General features: G+C 41.7%; 1 protein-coding gene across 5 annotated transcripts in view; it reads right to left on the bottom strand.

Moving 5' to 3' along the window:
* LOC126872246 (calmodulin-binding transcription activator 2-like) overlaps positions 1 to 14,788 on the bottom strand; it is a 40,535-nt gene that overhangs the window by 23,424 nt on the left and 2,323 nt on the right. For all 5 annotated transcript variants that reach the window (XM_050631951.1, XM_050631950.1, XM_050631952.1 and 2 more), the window contains 2 exons: positions 6,991 to 7,415; positions 6,420 to 6,702 (listed from right to left, as the gene is read on the bottom strand). In XM_050631951.1, coding sequence (XP_050487908.1) covers positions 6,420 to 6,702; positions 6,991 to 7,224 — 517 coding nt within the window. In that variant the 5' untranslated portion in view covers positions 7,225 to 7,415. The remainder of the gene's footprint in view (positions 1 to 6,419; positions 6,703 to 6,990; positions 7,416 to 14,788) is intronic.

Here is a 14,788-nt window from a genome sequence, read left to right as displayed (position 1 = left end):
AGAAATGTAAAAGAACGAACCCTCGGGAGAGGGAAAAAAAAGAAGGGAGGAGAAAAATGTTGAGCAGATTTGCCCGTTTGGGCACATACAGACGCAGCTCCCTAATCTCTCCCCATCCCCCTTTACCAACCCCCTAAACCATATTCCACTCACAACCTACGACTCGTCGTAGGTTATAGCCGACTGCCTTCGCGCCTACACACGTATTTTCCACACGTACAATGACAGCCGTACCTTTGCAGAGACTTGCAAGCTAGGCTATATAGAGCTATAAGCAGGGCATGACACAGCATACATCGGATTCTCGCAGAAAGTTCGCGTCGAATTTTAATGGAAGTGCTGCCATCTCCTAGTGACCCCTCGCAAGTGGGCTTCCTATAGATATCGGCGAGAAAAAAGACAAAAAAAAAAGAAAGAAGGGGCGAAAAGAGAGCAGACGAGAGACGGGGAAGGCTTGAAATCACTCGGGCGTCGGGCCCCAGTCCCTCTATCGCGAATCTGATTAATGGATGGATTCATGGGCACGAATTTATATGGATTTAAGCGGCACTTTCACGCACACAACTGCCGTCAAAACTGTGTACGTGTGAATTTACGTTTATAACCCGTTAGATCTGAATTAGGCTGTTGGAAACGTGTATGGTCTGTTTACACAGATACACGTGTGGAGCATGTGCAGTGGAGCACCGGATTGCTGGCACTCGCAACTCGCTCGAGTCGTACATTTTCTCGCATAAGCTCGTAATTTATCCAGAAACTGGTAATTGAGCGGATCTCGTAACGAGGGACATAACGAAATGAAATAAACCTGCGATATCTGCGGACAACTTCATCCTCGACCAACCCCGTTGCTCGCGGTGTCGACTTATAAACAGACGTGTTTATTATTTTACGATAAATCCACGGGCTTACGTTTTTCGTCCTCGATAACGATGTCACTCTGTTAATGGGATGAAAATGTTCTCCCTTTCGTCACATTCTTCTTTCTTCTTTCTTTCCACCTACTATCGAATGTTTCGTCACGCGATGAAACAACCCGGCGTGGATCTGCACGTGCTCGAACTTTCGACCTATGTGTCTACGTGTCTGTATCACGTAGCGAGGAATAATGGGAAAGCAGGAGATCAAAGGAAATAGAAACGGTGGCTTATTTTTAGAGAAGCACGGGGCCAAAACTGGAACGCATAAGGTGCATGATTGCCGAGCTTGCGACCAACGTATGGCCAGGGATGATCGCTATTGTCTCCTACAGCTGGACCGCCAACTAATTTTTGGTATCGCGCCGAGTTTACTCGTATGATCCATAATTCCTGACTAGCCATCGAAATGGAACGTTACATATAACTGTATTCGTTTACGACAGATTTATCGTTTTGGCCATAGAAGAACGTGGAATAACCGCCGCTTTGAGAATTGCATTCACATTCCGATAGAGAAGGTGCTCTTCACGGAGAGAGAGCACACGGACAACGGTTATAAATCATCGAGTTTCCTAATAGCTTTCAGTAAAATAAATAAAAATAATTAAATCTGTTAGAAATCCACGGCATGGAGGTAACATTGCGAGGATCAATATATCGCACGAATTTTAAATTGCACGTCATTTAGGTCAGCACGCAAAGCTGAAAGGGCTAATAACCCAAAGGTCTCCTCGTGTGTTAAATGCGATATAAATAGAGCTGTCGCCCGCTCATCCCCCCGTCGCTGTGTGTAACGACCTTAAAGAATGAAAAAGTAATTTGAATTAAAAAGCATAATGCACCCCTATTATGAGTTATTTCGCCAACGCTAAATTACCAAAATTCGATTAAAACTATTTCAGAAAATATACGACCGAAGGCATGTTTCATTTCATAATCGATGCAACCGATCGGCCACAAAAATCTCGATGCAGGTTGCACGAAGGCAAAAACGTTCCTGAAAGCAATCAAAGAACAGGACGAAAGAAGAAGATCGTAGAAAAGGAAAAGTTTGGATCCCCCGGAAGGAAGCAACCAAGAATACAAATGGAAACGAAGGAATAAGTTGAAAGATCAAGGTAACAATCGTGGAAAAAGGGAGGAGAGCCGGGGGAAAATAAAAAAAAAATAGTAACGGGAGGAATTAGAAAAGAGGGTAGGAAAGAAAGAGAAAGGGGGTTCGGTCTCGTAGATTTCACAAGCGCAAACGGGGCAGGCGCGAGACGATCAATTACGTAACCCGATAAAAGTAGGTCACGTGTCAAAGTGCGGAGCCATCCCCAAGGTGTCCAACTTTTTGGTATAAGCTCGTAAATTACCAGTCAGCTAGCTGCTGCTACCCCCACGGCTTTAAATAGAACGTTGGCAGAGGCTCCTGTCCAACTATCTCTCCCTTTCCCCTCTCTTTCACCGACTGTGTTCCTCTCCCTCGGTCATCCTTCAATTCCATGCTTTCTCTTTTTCACTTCGCCTTACAGGCTCCCCTTCGTCCCTCGTGGCCTTTATCCCTCTTGTTCCTTTATCACGTAGATCGCCTCTCCGTTTCGTCGAACACGAGGCAAAGTTAGCCGGACACGTAAGTCGCCGGTCGTTAGTCGGCGACGACGATAGCTCTTCGAGCCACCAAGAGAAGGAAACAAGAGAAACGAGAGAAAGATTGGGAGAATGAGAGTCTTTGAGAATGAGTGAGAGAGGGAGGGGGAGTGAGATAGAAGAGAGAAAAGGAGGGAGGGAGAAAGACAGAGGAGAAAGGAGAGGGAAAAAGAAAATTCCTGTGTACCTATTCCAGTGCGGGCCAAACAGAGATGGACAGAGAATAGAACGAGAACGTCTCTTTATGTGTGCAAGTATTCCCGTGCAGACCAGGCGAAGTGAAAGAGGGAGAGAGAGAGGGAAAAAGAGAGAGAGAGAGAGAGAGAACGTGACGGCAGGAAAGCTAAGACAATCAATAAGATCGCCGGGTCCGAAGGAGCTCGTGCTCGGATTCGTCGAGTTGCTTCGGTACTTCTTGCCAGGGACCACGAGACTCGCGTTTAACAACTAAGTCGTAGCCTATAGTCGTTAAACGCAACGTCCCGAATTAGGATCCCCTCGAGAAAATGAACGAGGGAGGAACGAAGACAGACAGCATGAGAAACAGCAAGGCAAAAAGGAAAACACGTAGGAAGACTAAAGGTACCGAGAGGATAGAGAATTGGAAAGGTCACCAGCGGGATTTCGTGGAAGAAAAGACGAATGGAAAAGATAGACAAGAGACAGGCAGATGGAAAAGAAGGATTGGTACCTGCACCTCGAGGGGTCGATACCTACTCCAGTCAGCAGGATTCGGATAGGTCAGGATAGTCGGGGATAGGCTAGAAGAGACGTTGTATAAGGCATATATGTGTACAGGAGAGCCAACCAGCAACGCCTCGTTCGGGGGATGCATTCCGGCGTTTGCACGAGGATAGTAATTTCTAGATACGAACCACTAAATTTCGACGATCAGACGTCGTCTACCAACAGAGAAATTACGATCCGAGATCCTCGCGATTGCCTGGCTAGTTCGACCTTCGAACACAGAAACGAAATCCCGGGGAAAATCGATAAAGGGGGAAGAAATAGTGGAAAGACCTTTTGCTCGAGGGAACAAAAATCGTAAGGTCGCCCTACCCCTACGTAAATGAAGCAAAAGTATGGAGAGGTGACAGAATCGCCGCTCTGGCGGATATTACCGGAACTACGAATTATCCCCAGCGGAGTTTACCCGCGAGAGTGCAGTTCTTTCGGGGGGGTTGTTTCAATGGAGGGTGGCAAACTCAAGTTCTACAATGTTCACACTGGACTGTGACACCAGTCGATAAGGAAGACAGCCTGTTTAGCAATGGTTTCCGGGAAGGAGATAGAATTCCTCGTAACAGAAAATTGCATATAGTTGTTGGTTCGGGAAGACGATTAAAATCATAGTATAGAGCTGGCTGATTAGACTTAATGCGATCGCCTAAAGGTCTTATTTAAAATTCAAGCTTATATACCGCTTATTATACAACAGAATGTGTTCGATACGTTAGCGTAAGGCAAACAGTGGACACGTATGGAAGTCTGAATCTACTTTGCAGACGTAACTCGTCGATAGCCACTTTCGCTCGATAAAAATTTTCAAGGAAACTTACGCCTAAGCCACTTAGAAGAAAGTTTATGCCAGAGTCTAAAACTATAATGAAGCCGCGATTACATGGAAACTCGCGTCGATATCGACTTTCATGGAACTGTTTCTATTTATTTCTCATTTATCTGGTTCTCTTTTCGCATCGAAGGCGAAAGAACGCTTTGTTTTATATTGGATATTTTACAAAAAGATCGCGACAACGGTATATATGCGCGACGTTGAAACGTTTCAAAAAAGCATCGAATCGTGAAATTCCAGCGAGTCGAGAAGAGGGTGGTTTCAAGATCGAAACGGTCGTCCTACTTTCAGTAAAAGCATTATACAGACCTACATACATGCGTGGATTCGAAGCAAAACATTTTTTCAACCACCCTATCCACCGCGCCGGCACCGTGTAACTAGAAAATGAAAATAGCTCCTCGTATATTTCATCGAGCCATCTAAACCTCTCTGATATTTTTCGCACCAGAAATATTTAAATTATTTCCCCTTACAGGCTCGTAGCATGTTACTCGCGTTTTCCAACAATTTATATCCTGTTTATAGTTATCGTCTGTTACTAATCAGCCTGCTGACTCATGCACAAATACGCATCATGGAAAATATTTCGAGACGAATTGAACACGAGTACGTATATTTCTGTCACGCTACGTGTACATACTGTATTTCAACGACTGTGTGTAACTGGGACTGCATATGCATACCGCGTGCATATATTCAATTCTGGAAACGTGGAACAAGCAAGTCACTTCAGGGAGCGATAAAAAGGGGCAGCTTTTGACGACGAAAGAATGGAACACGTGACGTCGAAGTTCAGGATGAAAAAAAGAGAAGAGAAGAGAAGAGGAAGAAGGAGAGAGAAGAAAAATTATACGACCGTGATAGCGCGGCTCTCGTAAGTCGGATAAAAAAAAAAAGTTTCAAAGAGGTCTCGGAAATGGATCTTTTTTTCTCAAAAGTTTAACCAGATTCCTGCTCCGAGTAACTCAACCTTGGCGTAATAAAAACAGCAAGATCTTTGGTCTAAACTCCGCTTGAAATACGACCGAATCGTGAAATGAAAAAAAAAAATAACATAACTTGCAATGTAATTAAATATCGTTTTATTTCCGCGAGCGCGCGAGATATTTTCAGACCTGACAAGTAGTTAAATATATGCATACAATTCGTTAGAGAACGACACACAAACACTTAACACGCTCCACCCCCCATTGTGATGTTAAAAATTCATTAAGACGAGGTTCGAGTAATTGTTTCTCTTCTGTCGTAGAAGTTAATATAAACTATGTATAATTCATGCGGGCTTAAATAGTTTTGATTCCGGGCGAAATTTGATCGATGAGCTTCGTTTAAAATTTAAATGCGGGTCTTAAAGGGGAAGAATTAAAGAGCGCGCTCGTCCTATGAAACTCGATGGTGTTCTGCACAAAATGCAGAATATTTTTCACCGTAACGTGTTCTCTTCGTTTATTGAAACGAGACGAGTAACCAAAGGAACGCTGAAATAATAAAGCGGTTCGTGGAAAAAATAGAGGCTCACACGCATCAAACGACGCATTCTTGGTACACAATGCTATTTTATAACGTTAACGTAATACATCTAACATTGTACTTCGTGTTCTGAAATGCATCAAACTTTCGCTTTGTTTTATCTCTTTAATTAATCTACCAATACATAAAGCGAGGCACATCGTCACGAGATCTCCAATTTGCTAGAAAACTTTTATTAGAGTGCTTTATCGTGTTGCAAAAAGCTGTGCCACGCTGGTAACATTCTTTTAGGCCATAGCGTTTCCTAATATCGGCAAAGAGAGCGGAAAAGAGTCGCGAACAGTCGTTCAAAGAATAATAAAACAAAAAATTATCGTTTCGCGAATACGTGTCTCCATTTATCGAACTTGTTCTCTCGCACAAAGAAACGGTTCGTTGAATGGAAACACTGTGCGTTCTATTTTCTCTCGAATCAACGCACTTTCGCTCGACTATTGCACATCGATCGACTATAACCAAAATCGCGATTACCTCGTAGCCTTTTCCATCAATCGACGAATAAAACGATTGATGGCACGAGCACCGTTCCAATAGCAAGCAGGAACATAAAGCCATAACTTCATAAACGTTTGTCATCGAGTGGAAACTGACGATCGTAACAGCATAGAATAGTAGCGATGAAATCGTTTCCTCCTTCAGTGCATAAACAGCAAAGTAAATTATTACCTTCTAAGAAGTATGGCCGATAGGGGAATAAATAATTCACGGGAAGATCGGCTGGTCTGTCAAAGGTAAAAGGAAGTAATGGCGGAAGTACTTACCGGAGATGGGATCCGCGCCATCGAGTTTCCTGTCTAAGGAGACGTTCTCGTGAGCGGCTTCCTTGCTCGTCCTTGGACGACATCCAGAGTTCGATTCACCGGTACCGATCCCTTCTTGGCTCTTGTGATCGTTCCTAAGATGATCGTTTCTCTCGTTCGCTTTGGAACCTCCGCTACCAACCACGACCTTTGTTGATGCTTTGCTACCGATTGCCCCGGAATTTCCATTCAGGTTCCCGTTAATGTTGATGTTGTTACCGTTCGCGGATGAATGATTGTCAGCCTGGTGAAAAATGTTCGATGTCTTCTGTGGAAGCTTGTTGTTACATCGCAAGAACTTTTCTAGTCATCACAATAAAACATTTACAAACCAACATATACTCGATGCAAAAAAAAAAAAAGAAAGGAAGAACAAAATCCAGCTAATTCTAATACAGCTACGTGAGAAGAGATCGGCTTAGTTGCTTCGAGATTTCCGGTACAAGTTCCTATATACCTAGGTGAGGAACATTACCCGACAGGAAAATCCAAGTTGACTCGGTCCAACCATAAAACGAATTAATCGACTCACCGTGGTGGTCATGCAGGTCGAGGAGGATGAGCGCACGACGACGATACGATTCTGATTGTGATCATTGGAGGCAATCGTGGACACAGCAGCGTGATTGGCGAGCCCATGGGTCTCGTGAGCGTTATTGGATCCAGCATTGGAATTGGTGTTACTAGTAGCAACGTTACTACCGAGGGAAGTTTGTCTGATCACCAGAACACTGCCAGCCGGCTCCAATACCACTACTTGCCTCATCCTCACCGTCCTCTTTTAAGTCTTTCTTGCTGTTACTGACGAAGAAGGAGAACGTGCACAGGTTGCACGAAAGCTTCCTCGAAAGCGATCCTCCTTCTTCGGCTGATCCAAGTATCCGACGGGAAATGCGTTCTCCAGCCTCCACCCCTAGGTTCTTAAAGCTCCAGCGCGATTGCTACCACCTGCTCCTCCTGTACACACGTACACCAAGATACTCGATATTAAAGCTGTCGTCTTAAAGGATGATCCTACCTTCCATCCTATTCCATGTCACGGCCTTCTCACTCCCTTATGAACGTGTCATTCGAGCGTGCACCACCGTGGCTTCTTTCGCAAGGCAAATCGATGAGATTATTTCGCTAGCCGCCTCTATCTACCTTTGACGATCGCTTTTCACGCGCCGTTTTACTAAAGTATGAGTAGTAACGCTTAACGCGAGTACCAACGCTCGATTTTAAATCCCTTGCCTTCGACGAGTTGTAAACAGACGATGTTACGAACTCCAAGATTTCCATATGGATTTCCGTATCTACTCCATCTTTTCAGATGAACATTTCAAAATGTTTCTACGTATTGGAAATAGATTATGCTAATGTCAAAACTCTTACGTCGACGATTATTTTGTATTTCATCGATCAAAATGTACCAACGGCGGAGAATAGTAAAAATGCTGAGAGTAGGAAATATATTAATGGCCAGTTATCACGGCGGATTTCGTGGACTCGTGATAGATTGCTTGCAAAAATAAGAAATGAATATACACGAGCTCGAAGATTTGAAACCGTTCCAAATAACATCGCGATATTAAGTTCTTGGATCGGAAGCACGCGAGGGTGTTGCGTGTATCCAAAATCACGTCTGGAGAAACTATATCTTTCGAAATTCGTCTTCCTTTATACGAAGAATTTCATTTCTTTCGTTTATCGGATCGTGACCGATTCATTTACTGCTATTCCGTTCTACATTCTTGAATAATCATACGACCAGGTATAGATCTATACGGATCCGTGTAAGTACCGACAATTCTATTTTTTTACGATTTCATAGCTAGCTGGCTTTGCAAAGTTGATTCTAGTTGGCAGCCATTATCGTACGTACGATTCTTGGCAGCCATTATCATAGATTTAGCCAGTAAAATTGAGTCAAAGTCTTCCGAAAAACGAATTCCATCATAGAGATGAGAGACTTGAAATTATTTGAATAGGGGTAGAAACGTTGCCAGTTTTTTGATGAAATCCGAAACACAACATCCTCCAACTGATTGCCTTTCTTCCATAGCTATTCGTGTATTCTGACTAGAATTAAATATCGAATTCCAATTTTTAACAGACCTCTCAAATTCAAATTTAAATTTTTAACAGTCCTTTCGGTTGATATATTCAATTCACGTGCGAATTTTCAAATTTGCGACAATTTTTTCCAATTTTTCAAGGATACAAGCGTCCAAAGGTTGTCGCTCGAGCTCATCGAACTTTGAATTTTTCACAAATTTTCCTATATGATCGTATATTTTTTTAACATCACAAATACAACCATGTAAATAAAAATGACAGCTATGTTAATGTCCTACGATTAAAAGCACGCGACTTCGCCTGTTTAGCATTGCACGACTGTGACAACATGTTCGAGTGTCCTACATTTGTAGATTCACCGATCGATAGTGAGCTTTGTGTGTTTCGTATTCTAACCCGAACATCCCCTAATAACAACGATTAGCTCGAACATACTTCCGATTGTTTCGTCGTGGGATAGTCGATAAGAAGTTTCGAAATCTCTGTGCACTTCCTGTCGATGGAACATCGGTCCCCTTAAACGAGAATCCAGGGAAAAAGACGATAATTCACAAAGGATCCCCATCTACTCGGAATTTCGTCATCCTCCACGCCCTTTCAGCTCGTCCTCATCCCCTGGTACACTTTGACTTTGCCACTCGCCTCGACGACAGTTACTCTCCCTTTGACGAAAACAAACTTAATTTCCGGCCTGCAGTAACATTCGCGAAAATCGATTTCCACGTTCGAATCGTAGCTAAACGCTTCTACAATTCCACGATACTTTGTACGTTACTTAGATCCGTGGAATTAAGGTGGAATCGAACGAAAATTAACTATAGACGGTAATCACCGGTTCGCGAGCTAAACTATGTACGAAACAATGCGAGATCCGATCGTACTCTCAGCGAAATTTCCCTTCTCACTCGAAAGTCCATAACGACTAAGTACTCGAGAGAAGAGACTTGTCTACTCGGAATTTCATCATTCTCCACGCCCTTCCGACCTCTTATCCTCCCTCCAAGCTTGCTCACTCTCTATCTTTACTGCACTTCAGAGTTTGGGATTCACCTTGAAGACAGTTACCCTCTCGCCTTCCGCTTTGAGAGCAGAGACCTAATTCTCCAACGCATTTCAACCCTCATAAAATACGATATCACGGGAGAACGTTACTACTACGTATAACGTACGTTCAAGTTATTGCCCCTTGATTAGATGGCACGAGATTTTCTATTCACGATGTATATTAGTAAAATATCGCTCTCGTAACTTGTACGATGAAAGAAATTGTCAGTGAATATGGAAAGTTATGACGGAAAGCAGAGTAACGACACGAACTCGCTTATCCTGCTGTTTGTTTGATCGCAAATTAACCAATTTAATGGCTGATCAAGCGCCAATAATCCCCTAACAAAAGACGTTCCAATCTTCTAGGACAGGCACGTGGCTCACAAAGGAATACAATGTACATGGAATTTCGTCATGGCTTCTCGATCGTTCAACCATTCTCCACGCCCTTCCGGCCTGTTACGCCCCTCTCCTCTAGACCTCTTTGCCCTCTTAATATCTCACTCACTCGCTTTAACTCTGCGATTCACCTTGAAGCCAACCACCCTTCCTTTGAGACGCAATGACCCAGTTTCCTTCTCCCCATGAATCGAGAAATTCAAGGCATGAATTTTGAAAAAAGGCGGCTACGATACCTTGTAACCGGTTTACGAGCACTTCTCCGGATATCGCTACAACTTTTGAATAACATATGAAATCGGCAACGATACCTGTTTCCTAGCTGATCAACGACGAATTGAGAATTCTGCACATTGCGTTGTACAATGGTAGGACTCTTCGATTTCAAGTTGAAAGCTTGGACGCGAAACTGTGCGAAAACCGACGGAGGCCTTGAATCGATGAAACAATGTTCGTGTGAGAATCTCTTTTTTTTTTCTTTTTTCTTATGACGTACGTGTCTTAAATGGACATGGTTTCGAGGCAGTCATCGGAAAGCTTTAATTAGCCAGGTTATGCAACGCTATTTACGAGTCCAGCTAAACAAGATATATCTTCGCACGCAAATGTGGCGTTACAAACACCTGAAACATTTTTGTAGTATGCGCGGAATGCCGATCAATTGCACGTGTCGCGTGTCAGTTAATATAACAGCTGACGAGTTTGTGTATCGAGAGCACGGCTAACAAACTGAACAGGATAATTTTCGTGAAATTGCCGAGTGCGTTACGAGCGCGACGCCGTTACACAGGTGGCATCGTAAGGTATAAAAAGCCGTGATCGAGTTAGAGCTTCATGGAATCTCGTACGTACATACGTGGAAATCGGCAACGCTTATTTTTCTACGTGGAAAACCAATCAGCTTGCACGCGGTACGCGAAATTACCAACAAAGTGCGTTTCTTTGCTTTCGGGATGCGTCGTTCGGTTTTATATTCCTTCTGTTATTTATTTATACCACCTTCGAGAGTAACCGACCTAGTTCTCCATCCACACGAACACACAACCTACAGAACGCAAGTGAATTTTGGAAAAGGACTCTGTGGCCCATCTGTTTCTACAAAGAATTCTATTCTCGGTTGCCTTGAATATATATGATATATTCTTCTACGAATCTACCTAAAGTACAAAGAAGTTACAGGCTGATTACAAAAATTGTATCAATGAAACGATCGCTATAAATAAATTGAATTTATATTTCAAAAAAAAAAAAAAAAAGAAACCGAGAACTTCGGAATTTCCTTTGTACACGATATTCGAGCGAATCGGTTTTTCTTTACCACGGTAATCAGACATTTTCTCTACGTAACGCAATTAAAAATATGCATCGTTAAATTAGTGCTCTGGGTACACGTTGATTCAGCTCGTTAAAGGCAACGCAATTTACGTATATTAGTTCCGTGCAAGCAAGGTAACGTTAGTGGTGCAAAAACGCTCGCTGTTTTTGCGGTGTTTTCCTAAACAAGCAGCATCTCTAGACAAAGTTCATGCAAAAGAGCGAAGCATTTTAGTCGGTGCAAGTTTGTTTGCTTCAAGTTTGCCATGATGCTCTGCCACACACTTCAGTTTGTCCAACATTAATATCCTGTACAAATGCATACAACATCGCGACCATCTCTGACGATTTTCAGTCCAAAGATTTATTACTATTACCAGATAAATGCTACAACTTCCTAAATTTGTTAGTCCGTAATTACAGGCTGATTTGCCAAACAACTACTTTCTCGTCGTAAATTTTCGCGCATCACTCGATCTCGTCTATACAGTACGTCGTTTCAATAATCGTCATACGATAGGCAAACGGGTGATTCTACGTGAACAGAAAATAAATTGAAAATATAGAACGAAATATATACGAACGAAATATAAATATATAGAACGAAATATAGTTCTTTCATACGTCACTGTTTCTCCGATAAAGCTAAATTTGCAAACTTATGTAGTATATGGGAATTTAGCTAATTACCGACTATCTACGAGCAAATAACAAGTAGAAGGTTATTCTACGTGTAAAAATAAAGAAAAATGTGAGATAATATTTTTCTGTTTAAAATTTGGTTAAAAATAAAAAAAAAATAGAGTTTAAATACATTTTAATTAAGAATTTTCCTGGCACACGTGTACTTGAAATTTCCAAGCTTCATTTTCTCAGAAGACACGCTCTGAACAAATTTCATTCTACATTTTCAACTCGTTTTCACAGTAGAATAACTTCCTACCGATTACTCACTTCTGTTCAGTTCGAAATTGCTCTAGTTCCGATATAGTTGACAAATTTTCAAACTCGATTTTCTCGAAAACGAAACGTCATGCCAAATAGTTCGTCGTACATTTTCCACTTTTTCCTTCACGTACGATCGATCCCTCGCTGATTGCTAAGACATCTTGTATAAAACTGCACGCAGCACCAACACGAATCACAGTTTAGATTTCAAACTTGACAAGAACAAGAGGAAATAGAAGGCAAGAGATCCAAAAGTACGATAACAGACATATGCGCGTACCCTTCGAGAAGAATTCGTAGAAACAGAATTCCCTTTTTCAAAGTTGACGACAACTTTGGCGAGTAATATTTTCAAGAGCAAGGTGAATCGTTCACCGGCTCGACCTCGTCTGGCTGAGAGATAGGAAGGCGGCGAGACAGCCAGTTGAGAAAGTGAAGGAAGTCGTACCGAATCATGTACAGATTGTCAACAAGTACACACGTTGAAAATCGTGCCGACAACGTAAATGGTAGTTGGGAAAATTGATCGAGTTAGTTGGGCATTACCCGTACCAAGTGTATTGTGAACGGCAGTAAATAAAAATCCGCAGAAAGTCTCCGAGTGCAACTTTTGGGAAGAAAATGTCAAGATTACGAGCAACGACAAATATGTTTGCGTCGAAAATAGAAATTTTCAAAGATTCGTCGAATATGACCTAGAAATAAATCTCTTCGATGCTTCGTGGTTTTTATCCAAAAAGATTGAGATTGCTATCCTGTACATATCATCGTCCACAGGTATTTAGGACACGTGATGCAATTCGGTCAAAAGGTTGAAATTTTCCGTACATTTTCCAAATTATGAGACGATAATAAAACTAGGTTTCTCCGTTGTTAATTCTAAATTGCAATCAAATATTCTGTTAAATGGAAACTGAAACAGGAAATATGCGTGTATCATTCAAGTTCCATATTTATCCGTAACAAATGGCTAAGACTTCATAAAATCTACACGTTCTACAAACACACGTTATAATCGCTCTAACATTCCGTGTCTCTTAAAACAAATGTCGCGGCAAGATCAATTGTCAATTGTCATCCACCTTCGTTGCTAATTGAGTTTACAAGTGCAACCATATAACGATAGTAACGTTAATTGGCCATTCATAACGTTGTAATGGTACATTAACGATGATCGTATTAAGAGTGAAAATCGTGCGGAAACCCAACGATTATGGGGGAACGAGAAAACGCGAATGACCTCGCACGTTTCTATTTAACACAACGCAAAAATAGATCGACCTTTCCCAACAACATCATTTCCCACAATTTACTATTAACGTATTTAATCACGTTACATCGTTCGTGATGACCTTTTTGTGCAAATCATTGCCCCGTGCACCGAGAAAATAGCCCGAACGCTATTTATATTCGATATATGCCAAACGTTTTCATGTCATTTCGATAAAATAAACGTTATTGCGAATCGAAACAAACAGAAAGCGCGTGCTGAAAGGCATCTACTTCGATGGGACGAAGCAGATGCGTTTCTATATACGCCATTCACAATGTTCCAATGTGTCTTTCTCGCCACGAAAGGCGTCAGGATACAGTATACCATATATGTTGCACAATGACGTAGGAAATGATAACGGATATGCGCGTTTCCGTATCGAGCGATACAAAAGTTGCATTAATGTTTCTTAATGAAAAGAAAATAGAGAAGAGATCATTATTTTTTATATTCTGCAATGACTGTATAGCGATTAGAATATACACAACATTAATTCATCCTCTGATTATTCTGCTTCAACGGCACGTGATTAGCAACGCATCTATCCTTGTCATTGATCCAACATACGTGTACGGTAGAGTCGTGGATTTTAGCGATAATATCAAACAACCTGGCTATCCGGATATAAAGAGGTACACAATGGAAAAAAAAGTATGTTATCGAAAACCTAGCGTTCTCTGACCGATATAAATGACTATGTCGGTGGCCAAGAGATAAAGATAATTCAAGATAAAATTGTTTCGGCATGTGGTTAAATGGAATGTTAATCTTTACTGGTCTTTGAACTATTCCGTACTCTTTACACATCACATAGCTACCTTGCTTATCAAGCCAATTGTTCCTGATATATCTCTGAAGCAATTAAACTAGCACACTTAAAGCCAAAGAACACATAGTGAATTTTTAGACTAGAACGTAAATAAAATGGTATTTCATTATCACCGTATGAAAGACCTTGGGCATAAAACCAGTTGACAAACATTCGTGATATACAAACAGAAAATGACGTCACACAGCCGATTTATCTCTCGTAAATTAAGAAAATAACGCCACGTAACGTGCAAAACGCTAACTCTAAGAACGATCAAATCTGATATTCCTTTAGGCGCTACGCCGACCTAATTTCATTAAACAAAAGATATTGATACCTGGGAGAACACTAAAAATATAATACGCTTTGTCTGGAACTGTAAAAAAGAAAGGAAACTCGAGCACAAAACCAAGGCGAACTACGATAGCTCGTTATAGCAACTATCGACCAATTATCGATCATCAAATAATGGGATATGGC

The sequence above is a fragment of the Bombus huntii genome, chromosome 13, assembly GCF_024542735.1.
Source record: "Bombus huntii isolate Logan2020A chromosome 13, iyBomHunt1.1, whole genome shotgun sequence".
NCBI lineage: Eukaryota > Metazoa > Arthropoda > Insecta > Hymenoptera > Apidae > Bombus > Bombus huntii.
This window is presented reverse-complemented; position numbering and strand designations above follow the sequence as displayed.